General features: G+C 43.9%; 2 protein-coding genes across 5 annotated transcripts in view; one reads left to right on the forward strand and one right to left on the reverse strand.

Moving 5' to 3' along the window:
* Positions 1-7,782, reverse strand: part of LOC139409430 (tensin 3, tandem duplicate 2) — an 88,278-nt gene extending 80,496 nt beyond the window's left edge. Inside the window, exons 1-5 of one of the 2 annotated variants that reach the window (XM_071154579.1) lie at positions 7,714-7,782; positions 3,060-3,224; positions 2,847-2,897; positions 2,532-2,654; positions 1,665-1,729 (exon numbers count right to left, since the gene is read on the reverse strand). In XM_071154579.1, coding sequence (XP_071010680.1) covers positions 1,665-1,729; positions 2,532-2,654; positions 2,847-2,897; positions 3,060-3,224; positions 7,714-7,767 — 458 coding nt within the window. In that variant the 5' untranslated portion in view covers positions 7,768-7,782. Of the gene's footprint in view, positions 1-1,664; positions 1,730-2,304; positions 2,338-2,531; positions 2,655-2,846; positions 2,898-3,059; positions 3,225-7,713 lie in introns of those variants that run through there. The other variant, XM_071154580.1, reaches the window with a different exon arrangement.
* A 3,869-nt stretch (positions 7,783-11,651) lies between these two features.
* Positions 11,652-16,304, forward strand: part of LOC139409431 (PH domain leucine-rich repeat protein phosphatase 1-like) — a 54,334-nt gene continuing 49,681 nt past the window's right edge. For all 3 annotated transcript variants that reach the window (XM_071154581.1, XM_071154582.1, XM_071154583.1), the window contains exon 1: positions 11,652-13,689. In XM_071154581.1, the coding sequence (XP_071010682.1) occupies positions 11,943-13,689 (1,747 nt within the window). In that variant the 5' untranslated portion in view covers positions 11,652-11,942. The remainder of the gene's footprint in view (positions 13,690-16,304) is intronic.

Raw genomic sequence — 16,304 nt, forward strand, 5'->3', positions numbered from 1 at the left:
CTGCCCAAAATCTATACAATGGTTGGTAACAGTATACATTTCAAAGTCTCTGTAATCAACTTTCCTGCCCTTTGTCTCGTACTGACTGAATGACTGTCTATCAGAGCCCGTATTCATACAGCGTAGTAGGAGTGCTGAACTAGGTTCAGGCCCCCTGTCCATTCATTATAATCTACAAGGCAAAACTGATCCTGGACCAGCACTCCTACTCTGAGATGCTTTATGAATACAGACCCCGATCCTTTTCAAGCTATTATACAGTATAACTGTGTCGCTGGTTTTCTTTCATATGAAACATTACATTAGAAACAATACAAGCCATGTTAGTAATAAACCCTCCTCTCTCTGCATTCCTGAGGAGAGGTGGACACTGTACAGATGTAGGATCTTAGTTTGATCACCCTGTTGCAGGAGAACTTTCCTGCAATGCAAAACTTCTAGTGTATTTTAGGTTTAATTCTAAAGTTTGTAATTTCCACTTTGACATTTCAGACTTGATTTTTACTTACAAAAAATTTATAAATCCCTACAAAAATGTCTGTTAATTATAATCCACATAATAATTTGCATTTCCTGTTGCTGCGGGATTATTTTCCTGCTGTAGCAAATTGTCTCAAATGAAGATCCTACATCTATTGCTTTAGTATAGTATAGTATTAGCATACAGTTTTAGTATGGCTTTTACCCTAGCTTTAGCACTGTGCTTTACCCTACATTAATTCTACATGGCTTCTCTTTCCTTTCAGGATTCGGATAGCTAGAAGGGTAATCAATCATGTTTATTTGGAAAACTGATCCTGATAATCATACAAAGCTATCTTCTTCTCTTCTGATATGTAGGCTTATCCAGGACACTGTCTTTGATCAAAGATGAGACAAATGCAAGATATGCCAGGAATGTTTGAGGCTTGCACTTTTTAGACTGGGCTAGAAAAAAATGTGCCAAACTAGCCTGCCAGGCCATAGCATCGTCACTCCGGGAGATCTGTACACATGAGGCTCCTGTTGCTGAAGGCTATATCCCACATCCCATATCCCGAAAACATATTCACCAGCCCTCTGATTGACCTATTTCTAATAAACTTTCTCAGTCACAGAAGGCAAATCTATAATCCAGAATGCCTTACCAGTCAGTACAGTTTATACAATGTGTGAACTATGATAAAATTAACATTTAAATCCACATTTTCTGAAGCTCACCCTAGTCCCCATACTCCATAGTAGTTGCCACACAAGATTACCACTTGATCCCAGATGGCAACGCACATTTAGAGAGATACGGAGTAAATTCGGTACACTTGATAAAAGTTTAATATAAACGTTTATTTTCACACATTTTATAACCCGCAATGACTAGTAAAATATTCCGGATTATAGATTTGCCTTCGGTGGGAAATGTTGATCAGAAATCGGTAAACTAGAGGGCTGGTAAATATGTTTTCAGGACACAAGATGTAGCCTGAAGGGCTACAGAGTGAAGGGGCTAGCCAGGCCAGTGACATCTCAAACATCTCAAGGCATAGATTTTTTTACCCAAATGTTAACCGGGCTTTAGAAATAGCGGACTACTAGCCTGGCTGGTCAGTGCCCATAATCCCTGAAGTTAAGGCTAGCTCCCCCTGGATACGTTTCAGTAAAAGTGATATTGTTAACATCAGTGTTACCTGGCTGATATGCTGCTGAAGTGGATGTAGGAGGCCACCATCACCCCGACTCTGCCCTGTCCACCCTGTAGGGGCCGGAGCCAAGACACAGGTCAGGAGGTCAAAAGAGGAGCAAGGAGAGGTAGAAGTGTTGGGTGTGTCTAATAAGCCTGTGTGTGTGTGTGTGTGTGTGTGTGTGTGTGTGTGTGTGTGTGTGTGTGTGTGTGTGTGTGTGTGTGTGTGTGTGTGTGTGTGTGTGTGTGTGTGTGTGTGTGTGTGTGTGTGTGTGTGTGTGTGTGTGTGTGTGTGTGTGTGTGTGTGTATTTTACTATACTTGGGAGTACTAGAAGTCCTCACAAGAATAGTATACCAGCAAAACGTCTGAGAAGTGAGTAAATTTTGCAGGTCCTCAATTGTAAAAACTGTATTTTAGGCTTAGGGGTTAGGGGTTAGAGTTTGCGTTAGGGTTGGTAGATAGTTAGTTGAAGTGTTACTAGTCTGTAGATAGTCTGTAGAGCACTATCCAAATAAAGTGTTACCATGTTAATAATAATATGTGTGTTTACTTTTTCTTCGTGTGTCTGTGTGTGTGATTCCTACCCGACAGTGCATGACCAGAACATGCTGTGTGTGTGTGTGTGTGTGTGTGTGTGATTCCTACCTGACAGTGCATGACCAGAACATGCTGTGTGTGTGTGTGTGTGTGTGTGTGTGTGATTCCTACCTGACAGTGCATGACCAGAACATGCTGTGTGTGTGTGTGTGTGTGTGTGTGTGTGTGTGTGTGTGTGTGTGTGTGTGTGTGTGATTCCTACCTGACAGTGCATGACCAGAACATGCTGTGTGTGTGTGTGTGTGTGTGTGTGTGTGTGTGTGTGTGATTCCTACCTGACAGTGCATGACCAGAACATGCTGTGTGTGTGAGTGAAGCCAGTTATCCATGGTCTTACACACACCATACATCTGTTCCATGGACGGGGCCAGCAGGTCTAGCCAGCCCGTGTCCAACACCTGAGACAAAACACACGCACGCACACACATAACATGCACACGCACACACATAACATGCACACGCACACAGTAACCTTGATTAATAACCTTTCTTGAGATCTGAAGGCTTTTGTTAGCTCCCCAAGCTAGTCTTTAGCTCAGTGGTCTTGAGTAGTACACACAGAGAGGCAACAGCTACAGTATTCATTTCACCTTTGGGTTCATCTGGGTCAGGCTATCATTCTTCTCTGAGAGGTTGATCACCTAGGGAAATAAAATACACATTTTAGACAATTTTTTCTGTAGCTCAATAACTACTGATGGAGGGACGAGGGAGATGAGGAAGAGGAAGACAATGATGAGGATGGGTGTATAGTATGGGCAAGACAACCACTTTTAGTGGTCTATAGCCCCTCCATTCCTCACCATGTAGTTGTGGCCATGTTTGGATTTGAGCATCTGTGTGATGTCACGCAGGTTCTGGAGGTAGGTCTGGTCTGGGCATGCCTGGGGGAAGGATACGGTGATGATGCGCTCCGTGATGTAGTCCAGGTCAATTCTGTATCCCTCCTCCATGACTGGGATATTAGACTGATGAGAGGGAGAGTGATTTGTGATTGTTTATTTCATATGTTTCCCATGCTAATAAAGCACCTTTGAAAATCAAATTGAATTGAGAGAGACAGAGACACAGAGAGAGAGAGAAAGAGAGAGAGAGAGGGGGAAAGAGAGAGAGTTTCACATACACACTCTTATCTCTGTAAAACTACCCATATATAATAATAGGGGGTTAAACATACAGACCACTACCACTCACTGGGCCGCACCTACGTGGCAGGTTGGCACATCAGTTACACACAGACTGACCTACGTGGCAGGTTGGCACATCAGTTACACACAGACTGACCTACGTGGCAGGTTGGCACATCAGTTACACACAGACTGACCTACGTGGCAGGTTGGCACATCAGTTACACACAGACTGACCTACGTGGCAGGTGGGCACATTAGTTACACACAGACTGACCTACGTGGCAGGTTGGCACATCAGTTACACACAGACTGACCTACGTGGCAGGTTGGCACATCAGTTACACACAGACTGACCTACGTGGCAGGTTGGCACATCAGTTACACACAGACTGACCTACGTGGCAGGTTGGCACATCAGTTACAAACAGACTGACCTACGTGGCAGGTTGGCACATCAGTTACACACAGACTGACCTACGTGGCAGGTTGGCACATCAGTTACACACAGACTGACCTACGTGGCAGGAGTGTTTCACTTTGACTCAGCAGACCTTCACTACACACAGGACTGAGGTTTGAGACATTATGCCCCCAGAAACTCAATGCTAATGGGAAGTCATTTTTTGCCAAAACAGCAGTACAGATTTAGGATATTAATTTGATCACCCTGTTGCAGGAGAACTTTCCTTGTAGTTCCTTGTAGTGTATTTGAGGTTTAAAAAGGATTCTGAAATTTAAAATTTCCACTTTGTAATGTCAGATGAAAAATGTATCAACCCCCAACCCCTAAAAAAAATGTTATAATCAACATAATAATTCACATTTCCTGTTGCTGCAGAATTATTTTGCTGCTGTAGCAAACTGGCTCAAATGAAGATCCTACTTCTGTATATGATTTCACATTTAGTCATGCGTATTAGCTAATCCTTTAGTCTTAAATCCTTCTGTATATGATTTCACATTTAGTCATGCGTATTAGCTAATTCTTTAGTCTTAAATCCTTCTGTATATGATTTCACATTTATTCATGCGTATTAGCTAATTCTTTAGTCTTAAATCCTTTGACTGGAAGTCATGCTCGGTGAATGTGGAATCACGACTTTACAAATGAAAAGATTAGAGTTAATGTAACAGATTAGTCATAACCCCTCCATAACCTCTCACTCTCTCATTCAGTCATGCATACACACACACACACACACACACGCACGCAGACAGGCAGACAGGCAGACAGACAGACAGACAGACACAAACACCTCCAGTCAGTCGAGGCAGAAGTGGATGAGGCTGTGTCTGGAAGGATGATGATGTCTGCCGAGTGCCCAAAACATGAATGAAGTCATCCAGACACTCCTGTACCTACCTACTCACTCTCTGAAGTGATTCACATTAGATACTGCAGTCCATGCTAATTCTTCCTCAACAAAGCCAGCAATAGTTTCATGTCTGAAAACAGTTTATCTGTCTTTATCTTAATGTATCTGAACATATTTATAATTGTTTGACCTAGGAATATGTCAGATGCAAAACTTGTAAAAGTGAGAGTGATTAGAATTGAAATAAGAAGTGTTTTAGAGTAACTGTGCTTTGCTGTGAGCAGTCTAATTTCTTCCCTCTCACACCGCTCTGGCTGTATAAACTCACCCATTCATCCTGCCTCTGAACTCTAGACCTGCATGTAACAATATTTTACATACATGTTACAACATATCTACAGAACACACACACACAGAGGCACACACAGACACAGAGACAGGCACACACACAGACACAGAGACACACACACACACACAGACACAGAGACACACACAGACACAGAGACAGACACACACACAGAGGCACACACAGACACAGAGACAGAGACACACAGAGACACACACAGACACAGAGACAGACTCACACACACGCAGAGGCACACACAGACACAGAGACAGGCACAGACACACACACAGAGGCACACACAGACACAGAGACACACACACACAGACACAGAGACACACACACACAGGCACACAGACACAGAGACAGAGACAGACACAGGCAGGAAGGGCCAGACTGAGACAGGGCCTAGAGTGAGTCAGGTGGCTGGGCCAACCTTTATTTTACCCTGACCATGTGATCAGGATACAGCAGCAGAGTAAACATTGTTACAGTCAATTTCACCAGAACACGAGGTGGTGCATGCTGCTGCCAGGCCCGGCGACAGTCTCCACAGACACTCTGACAACTCTGCCATGCCAAAGTGAGGAAGACTGGTAACACCTTAAACCCACACACACACATAAAAGACCTACGCGGCACACACATGCACGACATTTCTAAGTGACCCCAAACTTTTGAATGGTAGTGTATGTGTGGGCTTCTCTCTCTCTCTTTATCTCTCTCTTTCCCTCTCTCTCTCTTTCTCACTCTCAATCACCCCCTCCCCCCCTCTCTCTCTATGAAAAACAATGTAATTGTGTCAATAAAGGTTGTTTTACATTTTCAACATATCCAGCTGGAACCTGTGCTAGACTGACTGGCTGGCTGACTGGCTGCCTGCCCTGTCCTTGGGCCCTACGTACAGTCCTAGTGGAACTTGTGTGTGTTTAGATAACAACATCAGACAACATCAGTCAGACAGACTGACTACCATACAGTGCTGAGGACCCTACATAATGCTGATGATGTCACACGTGTCCTGTAATGACAACATCAGACGGAATCACTGCCTCCAGTGATGATGTCAAAGAGATGATAAATTACAAACACTCTCGTCCTCCCTCAAACACCAATATCCAGGCAATGTCAATACTACAGGCAAATGCCTCAGTCTAACTACATTAGCCAAGCCTCAGTTCTAACACTACTTGTCTGTTTATTGAATACTTTTAGACCAGTACCTCCTATATTTGTCTCTGCTCTACTTGAGAAAAAAGCGATTGACACACAGGGTGTTCTCAGTGTAGAGTAGTCCACAAACCAAACTAACCATGTCTAATTAGATGTTTTTTTACCTCACGTTTGCGAGGAATGTGTCCCAAAATGTCTATTATTTTCTTTATTTAATGGATAGCACAAGTTGGCAGTGAACCTCAATCCCACAGCCTGGCCCCTTCAATATTAGTACAAGAGACAACTCAGTTATAATATCTTCTTAGTCTGCACTTCACTAATAAACATCATTACCCATGAGTCTTCATGGCCCTGGAAATGCTCAAGCAATGTGCCAACTGTGTCTGAGGCTTGAGGCTCCACAATGTCTTTCTTCCCCTTTCTATCCCTCTGCATATCTTAACACCAAAGTGTGGTTTATGACTGTCTGAATCCCCTCTTTCTATCATTCACTTCTTCTCTTTATCTAATTAGAAACCAGATTTGGATCAATTCCATCTCAATTCCACTTGTCATTACACAAAATGAACTGAACTCCAATGGGGAAAATCAATGGCCAATTCAAGTGTTGAAATAGAACTCCTCAACCCCCGGCTTAGAGCAGTAGGTAGCTAAAACACTTTTATACTAAGAGCAGCTTATCATGACTTCCACCTCACTGAGTCAGTGTTAGTTACACAAGAGGGAGAGAGCTTACTGCACAGAGACAGCACACACACGTTTGCACTCACATGCACACAAACACGAGAAAGCAGAGAGGCTTACCTAATAGTGGGCTCCTATCAACTGTGAAATCCCCAAAGAATATCTACTGCACTTTTATATGTCTACTGTGTGTGAGAGAGAAAGGGTTGGGACGGTGTAGGGGTGGAGACTATGTATGAGAGAGAGAGAGAGAGAGAGAAAGAGAGAGAGAGATTTACTGTAGTTGGTTTAAATTGCACTTTGCCCCTGCCTTTTCAAGTAATGATATCTATTGACTGCTGCTGATTCAGTGTGTGTGTGTGTGTATGTGTGTGTGTGTGTGTGTGTGTGTGTGTGCCAACGTACGTGCTGTGCATGGCCTTTATTACTTTCTTACTTATGCACATCACTACCTCCGGAGCAAATAAAATAAAATCAAATAAATGTATATTTTGTCACATGCGCCGAATACAACAGGAGTAGGACCTCTATACCAGGCGGTATAACCAAGTCCTTAACCAACAATGCAGTGTTAAGAAAAATATGTTTTAAGAAAGTATTTACTTGAATAAACTGAAGTCAAAAATGTATAATAAATAAGAAAATAGAAAAATAAAAATAATTAAAGAGCAACAATAAACCAAAAGTGTGTGCAGGGGCAAATGAAGACATTTGCCAGTTGGTCAGCGCATGCTTGGAGGACACATCCTGGTAATCTGTCTGGCTCTGAGGCCTTGCGAATGTTGACCTGTTTAAAGATATTACTCACATTGGCTACGGAGAGCGTGATCACACAGTCTTCTGGAACAGCTGACGGTCTCATGCATGCTTCAGTGTTGCTTGCCTTGAAGCAAGCATAGAAGTAATTTAGCTTGTCTGGTAGGCTTGTGTCACTGGGCAGCTTGCAGCTGTGCTTCCCTTTGTCTACACCTGTTGTATTCGGCACACGTGACAAATACATTTGCTCTGACTTGATTTGATAGCCTTGATCGGAGCTCGTCCATTTTATTATCCAATGATTGCACGTTGGCTAATAGGACTGATGGTAGAGGCAGATTATGCACTCTCCGTCGGATCCTTACGAGGCACCCCGACCTACGTCCCCGATATCTCTTTCTCTTCTTTATACGAATCACAGGGATTTGGGCCTTGTCTGGTGTCTGAAGTAAATCCTTCGTGTATGACTCGTTAAAGAAAACATCTTTGTCCAGTTTGAGGTGAGTAACCGCTGTGCTGATATCCAGAAGCTCTTTTCAGTTATAAAAGATGGTAGCAGAAACATTATGCACAAAATAAGTTACAAATAACGTGAAAAAACACACACAATAGCACAATTAGTTAGGAGCCTGTAAATCGGCATCCATCTCCTACCGCGCCATATAGGCTATCGAAGACTCCTCTCCAGCACACTCTGTTCACAGTTGGCTTCTATCCAGCTAGCCAAACAAGAAGTTGTTTTCTCATAGCTTCTTCAACAATATAATGAACAGCTACAATTATATCTGGCCACAAAATAAGAAGGCCTCTCTTTGAAGCCTCAAGTGGCAGGGGGAAAAGGCTGTAATGTGACCTGTATCCATTAGATGGTGCCAGAAGACTATTGTTTGAATCAGTAGCGAGCTCATTTAGGCATAGAAATGTAAACAGTATTTTATGTCAAACGTATTTGTTTATGCATGAACACAGTTACACGCATTTGTGTCGAGTTCATGTCGAGTTGTCGAGTAAATAAGCAGAAATATTATACAAATCCAGCAAAAGTACCATAACAAACATTTACACTTTCCCATAGATTACCAATTATACTGACCAGATCTCTAGTGGTCGCTCTAACAAACGTATTCAGAAATATCCAAGGGAGCAAGATCAGGTGGGACCATTCTAGCCAATGAGAGGGCAGATACGCGTGTAAACAACAGGCACAACGTTTACCACTATTTACCACAGCTACAGTCGCAAATTGGCTATATCGTAAAAAATCATGAAAACAAACATTTGCTTTTTGGTCCTAATGTAAGGTTGCCAGTGTGTTTAAGGTTAGGATTATATTTAGAATCACATTTTAAGAAAATAAATTGTAGTAATAGGCCCCCGCCTTTATGACGTTGTGACCGTGACAACTCGTGGCGACCAGGCACAGCTCTATGGAACGCCGTTTGGGTCTTTGCGTGTCAGAAAAGAAGCATGTCAATTAACACAATTTGACGCGTCAAATAAGCTTGCTGACCAATCAGGACCTGAATATTACTGCACGTCGCGTAATCATTTAACATGTTCATGATTATTTTACGTAGATATTACAATTACACTATCACTCGTATTTCATATGTCATAACGATTCGCCGATACGTATGCTATGACCCTGGTAAAGTCTTGTCTCGTGCACCTGCCGCTACTGCACGAGCGCAGACACACTTCCCCAAACTCTGGACCGTGCTGGTTAGAAAAAAGCTAGCTAGCTGATGGATGCAAACAATGTTCTTCCCCAAAAACATAGCAAAACTACATAATCTGTTTCAGTAGCTATAGTTAGCACGTGTCATTACCCAAAATACCCCTAATTTACAAGACAGTTCCTATTTGATTAATCGTGGTCGGACCCACCTATGTGAAGCTAGCCACAATAAGGATTAGCCACGATTGTGGAATTTGCGGTTCACCTTCAAAATAAAAGTATCTAATTGAAAGCGATACAGATGAATACAGATAATGTTCTTATATAAATTCAACAAAATACAATAATTTGTTAATTTGACAAAAATGTGTTAATCACAAGGGTTGTATTATACTTTAGAATTGCATTCGGGGCATACTGTGTTGTCTGTTCACACTGCTATGCTTTATCTTGGCCAGGTCGCAGTTGTAAATGAGAACTTGTTCTCAACTAGCCTACCTGGTTAAATAAAGGTGAAATAAAAAAAATAATTACAAAAAAAATACTTATTTCACTGTATCAGTCTACTCTACTCAATGACACCCAGAGAACATTAGTATCATAGCTTTTATTGCGGGACCTGAAACCACTGTGAATTGAGACACATTTATTGTACCAGTCAACCTACTATGTGTATTGAACACCATTCCAGAGGAAAAACAATATGACCTGGATGTTTTGGAGCCTGATAACTCTGAGGAGGACTTTCATTGGGTAAGGCTGTACAGTGCAATATAAATGTCAATATGCACAATAGGCTGACTGGGTAGGTACATTCCCACAGTCAAAGTCCCTCAATAAGAGCTACTATGACGATCATATTTGCGTGAACTCTTCCCAGTTATTTTCTGTGGGAGTAGACTCATACTCCATTTCATTTCTCCACATTCCAACACTCCGACCATGTTTAAGATTATGTAGTCTAAAATACGGCATGATTCCAACAATTGTAACCTTCCGCATTGCTTTCAAATATGGACTTTATTTTGAAGCCGAAACGCAAATTCCACTATTGTGGCTAGTTTCACAACACATAACCCTGTCCGGTCAAGTCATACTAGCCAGATGAAGCTAGCTGGCTGTTTATAACGTTTGTTTTGGGCAACAGGGTTAAGTAGCTGGCTAGCTAGTGATTTCAATAGAAGAACAACAAGTAGATAGCTACCTAGCTAATACTTACTCACATGGATTCCTAAACCATTGCTAAGAATATTGAAAATGACTGCAGTTTGACTGGTTATTGTTTTCAGGCTGGTTGCATTGGTGCTAGCTAACTACCCCAGAAGTTGCTAATAACATCTGTATCAAATATATTTGCAAACATTTTTGATCCTGCTTGTTTGATCCTGGTCTAATTTCAAATGCTCACACAGAAGCGCAGTATTGTACAGCTTTGACAGTAATGGTGGCGCTTGGCTTACACATGCAAATTCAGCACACAACATTCTATAATAAAATAGTTATTTGACGTGTCAAATTAAAGCTTACTTAACGGTCAAATTGTGTTATTTGACGTGTATCTTTTGGACACGCAAAGACCCAAACGGCGTTCCATACGTAACAACATAGTCATAACGAAACTTTGATTCGGTCAAATAAGCCACACGTAGCAAATAAACCATTACATTTTCTGTTAACCAAATTCGACACCCTCCTTGACCTCCATACAAAAACTGAGCGCCACCTGCTGGATAAGACAGATTTTGGGCCCAGTTATCCCATGGCGACTTTGACAAGCAAAACTCATGCCTAGAAACACATACTCGGGTCTAACGGGCCTATCGTGCCGAACTACGCATGTGCAACCCGTCAAAATCAATGGCACTCCTATATAAAGTTATTTTGGACGAAAATTAAAACGTGTCAGTTTGTCACTTTCACGAGTTTGAAGTAATAACATGTTAAACTACTTTAAACATTGTCTCGAATGTATTTTGTTTCTTTCGATTTCGAGAAAATTAACAACTAAGGAATAACGTTTCACTTCTCTCATTGAATTCTCTAACCCCAAACCCCGGCCTGGTCTGCTTGGTCTCCTTCGCAAGCGTTTCCTGAAGTGTTGTGATGTTGTGACTCGGGGTTTAGAAACTATGGACTAATGTCGCTGCTAAAGGGAAAGTTAAATATAGAAAACTACATTTCCCAGAAGTCCATGCAGGGATCTTTACGTCATCTCATAAATATAAAGCTTTCGTGGGTGTAAACAAATCTTCAAATCCCGCCAGCTTCATCAAATGCTTCACATATCTAATGAGCTTGACTGGCTGGTTTCGTACCGCAGCAAAACATCCTCTATAATGGCGGTATCGATAGCAACCGAGCGGCATTGACCGGCGATTTCACCAGCAGCCAGCAAAAGAAAACAAATTGCACGGCCTGGCTAGCTCTCTTGCTTTCTCAATTGCTAGCTGGAAAACGCAAGTGGAATAATGTATGTAACGAATAAACTGCAAGGGTACCTGCCGGAACTAACGTTAGCTAACTAGCTTTATTTATTTGGAGTTCGTAGTGGTTGTTGCTACTGTTAGCTTGCTTGCTAACGTTAGCGCATTCACTTGCGGAAAATGGAAAGTGTGCGGATAGTGGCTGGGGAGAGGAGCCGATTGGAGGTGGATTCCCTGTCAACATCAGTCGGAATATTAGACTCGGAAATTGGACAAATAAGAAGTGGCAGCAAGTTTTTAAAGGCCAGTGGTGGTGCACTCTTCCCCGCTGGAAAAATAACTGCGACGGGGGAAGATGATGGCGGGGGCGGGGAGACAAAACTCTTGGGACTTGCTACCACCTCCCTACTTCACATAGCGATACGGAACGGGATTTACCAAAACCAGGCTGCTAACGCCACCAGTAGTGCTGCCAATCTCAACATGACCACCGGTAAAACACCCAACATTTACAGCCTCGTATCGGTCAGCAGCACCAGCGTGAACTCGTTGTTGACCAGGAGACGGCGGCACAAGAGGAACCTCTCGGCCGCAGCTTTGACAACCTCAAGCCCACCCGCAGTCTCCTCCGTTGGGGGAGTGAGACCCACACTGTCCGCATCGTCTGTCAACAACACACTGAGCCTGGATAGAAAGACCTTGCTTCGCCAGAAGCAGGCGAAGCAGCTCCAGCCCAACGACAAGGCGTGGGTCCGAGCTGACCTCCAGCAGGGTTGTATCCACGTCCATGACCGACTCACGCCCTCCTACCCCCGGGCGGTACTATGCACGGTGGACACCACCGCTGGGGAGATAGCGGCTCGTCTGGGGCAGCTTGGAGGTAAATGTGGAGGGATACTAAGAATGACTCGCAAAACAAGTGCTTATGTTGACCTGAACGGTAACTGCAATGGTAGCCATGGGCATATTGACTACCAACTTGGTGTGAATAAAAGTAACAACGTGAAGACCTCCTACCCGGGTTCTGTGATCTCCTACTCAGGGTCAGAGGAGAACCAACCAGTCTCTCCAATCAAGCGGCTTCATAGCAATAACAACCATGCTCAATATTACCTGGAAACAAATATATTACTTTCTGACTACAAGATACCAAGCACCTCTTCCTCTGAGGTTTATCTAAATGACAGTGAGGGTGCAGACATGGGCCTGAGTGGGGCCGACAGTTGTGGACTGTATTCAGGCTCAGACATGGAGAGTAGCACCTTTGATGATTTGAGCCCCGGTGGTCTGCGGCCCAGCCAACACCGGGACTCCCTCAGTGATGCTGCTGTCCTTGGGACAAACTCCTCAGTGCTCAGCCCAAACTTAGATTCTGCCACGGAGGAATTGGACCCGTTTGGGAGTTCCTCAGACGAGGTTGAGCTTGACCCTTCCCCGACACACACAGACAGCATCCCCACTGTCACTCAGCAACAGACCCTGGAGGGGAAATCCATGCACGTCCCCTCAACTGATGCCTGCAAAGCTCCTGATAACAGGCTATCAAAGTCAAACCAACTGGAAGACAAAAACGCTACTGATGAAGGTGGAAAAACAGGTAGCACTGGAGGAGAACCCAGACTGATCAATCCCCTGTCAAGCTGTGGCAGTAACTCACTGGCCCTACCTCTGACTGGCAGAGCAGCTGTTGAGCGTGACCTGGTCGTTTCAGGGGAGCTGAGAGGGGTCCCGGGCCCAGAGAAAGCCTCACCAGCACCGGCCCTCTTCGCCCAGCTGCACGGTGGAGCTATGAGGAGGCTGGAGGATGATGAGAAGCCTCTGCAGATGCAGAATGAGTACCTCTCTAATCTGGGCTATGGAGACCCGTGGCGGGTACAGGAAGAGGGTATGGACCCAGAAATAGGCTGTCTCATACGCTTCTACGCAGGTGAGTGTGACCTTAGAAAATGTGATTCATTTATTATTGTGGCTATTAATGAATGATTATGTACTGGTTATACATGCTTTATCTGTGGATTTTGTTATGATGTCCTTATGTAGGTTATTAAGTAGGCACCCTTCAAATAAAGTGTACCAGTATTTCTGTGTTGAAGGTGAGTGAGGATTGGGTGGGTCAGGTGACTGTTTCAGTGCTAAATAAGGACACAGCCAGGGTAAGCAGCTTCTAGTCAGATTCTCTAGGTTAGCTTAGCTTGGTGGTTCTCCCTTGGCCCCTGCACTGCTATCCCTGCCCTGGCTGTCAGTTTGATTGTGTTTGGCTAGTGCTCTGCCCATTATCATGCTGTCAACCCATTCTTAGTCCTACTAAAGTACTGTGTGACCATCCACTACAATGGCATTATGTTTGGTCAGTCGGATTGTCAAAACAAGAAGATGATTCAATTGTTCCAGCGGCCGGAGACAATAGCCTGCCTTGTGCCTCCGAACCGCCTACACGCTCCACCCCCCCATGGGGAATGATGAATAGGCAGACACATCTGGAGGTAACAGGTGTGCTCATTTTCCATGATGCCCCAAGATCACAATGATTGTTAGGAACCACTTTGGAAAAGTGTGTTATTGTTTTGGATGTTGTTGGAGGGAGGATGGAGCATTTGGGCAGCAGGGATCAGTATGTTTTGAGGTTAACAATAAGTAGATTTGTTTTTGACCATATCACCTCAGATCTAACCACAGGCATTCAGATGAAAAAAACGAATCCCTAACAAACAAACCGCTTATGTTTGATATGGCCTAGAACAGAGATGGGCAACTTTGATGGGGGTGGGGGCCACAAAAAAATCAGAACTCATCATGTGGGGCCTTAATGGCTCGCGGGTCTGCGTACCCGCATCCATACCCACACATGCAGTCAGAGCTGGCTCTAGCTTTTTGGGGTCCTTAAGCAACATTTTGTTGGGGGGCTGTTGAAGTTTTAGAGTTAAAGGTTAGGAAGCTTTTACTCACCAATGTAACAGTGTGGTCAAAGGCTTATTATAGACTGGGTGGTTCAGTCCCTGAATACATGTAGCTGGCTAGCTTGCGGACTAAGATGACTGTGTAACAGTATAACTTTAAACGTCCCCTCGCCCATACCCGGGCTCGAACCAGGGACCCTCTGCACACATCGTTACCCATCGCTCCACAAAGCCGCGGCCCTTGCAGAGCAAGGGGAAACACTATTTCAAGGTCTCAGAGCAAGTGACGTCACCGATTGAAATGCTATTTAGCGCGCACCACCGCTAACTAGCTAGCTATTTCACATCCGTTACAACTGCATATAGCTAACATTCTTTGATAACTGGTTAGATGGCATTATGCATTTCCAAAACATTGGTTTACTTTAATGTAGCTGTAAAATAGGTGTTGATAGCAACTGGCTGACTCATGTAGTGCAAACAAAGTTAGCAGGCTAATAAGGCTGACGTTAGCAGGCGAATAAGGCTGACGTTAGCAGGCGAATAAGGCTGACGTTAGCCGGCGAATAAGGCTGACGTTAGCCGGCGAATATGGCTGACGTTAGCAGGCGAATATGGCTGACGTTAGCAGGCGAATATGGCTGACGTTAGCAGGCGAATATGGCTGACGTTAGCAGGCGAATATGGCTGACGTTAGCAGGCGAATATGGCTGACGTTAGCAGGCGAATATGGCTGACGTTAGCAGGCGAATATGGCTGACGTTAGCAGGCGAATATGGCTGACGTTAGCAGGCGAATATGGCTGACGTTAGCAGGCGAACATGGCTGACGTTAGCAGCCGAACATGGCTGACGTTAGCAGGCGAACATGGCTGACGTTAGCAGGCGAACATGGCTGACGTTAGCAGGCGAACATGGCTGACGTTAGCAGGCGAACATGGCTGACGTTAGCAGGCGAACATGGCTGACGTTAGCAGGCGAACATGGCTGACGTTAGCAGGCGAACATGGCTGACGTTAGCAGGCGAACATGGCTGACGTTAGCAGGCGAACATGGCTGACGTTAGCAGGCGAACATGGCTGACGTTAGCAGGCGAACATGGCTGACGTTAACAGGCGAACATGGCTGACGTTAGCAGGCGAACATGGCTGACGTTAGCAGGCGAACATGGCTGACGTTAGCAGGCGAATAAGGCTGACGTTAGCAGGCGAATAAGGCTGACGTTAGCAGGCAAGTTGGCAAGCAACCTTGCAAGTTTATTTGTAACAATACATTCATAAAGTATTTGCTTATAAGTTGGCAGAAAATGTAATTGAAAACAGAAATCATGAGTGCAAATTATTTGGTTTAATTTGAAGTTATACATTTGAAGTTATTTCTTTTGGAGTTTACATTATAGGGAATAGGCTGGCTTATCGGGTCCTCCGTATTACATCATCCCCTGGAAAAACATTTTCCAACATGACTTCTGGCATCCTTCAGAATTCTGATTGGTTTTCTGTAATAACTCGAAAAATAGAAAATTAGGTGTAAAAATTAGGTGTAACTTTGATGCGTTTACTAATGCAAATCTATATATTACATGTGGTTACATTTATGCTGCCTACCCTATAATTTCCTGCAATTCTACACATTTTGCATGGTGC

This window comes from Oncorhynchus clarkii, chromosome 5, assembly GCF_045791955.1.
Source record: "Oncorhynchus clarkii lewisi isolate Uvic-CL-2024 chromosome 5, UVic_Ocla_1.0, whole genome shotgun sequence".
In the NCBI taxonomy this organism is placed as follows: Eukaryota; Metazoa; Chordata; class Actinopteri; order Salmoniformes; family Salmonidae; genus Oncorhynchus; species Oncorhynchus clarkii.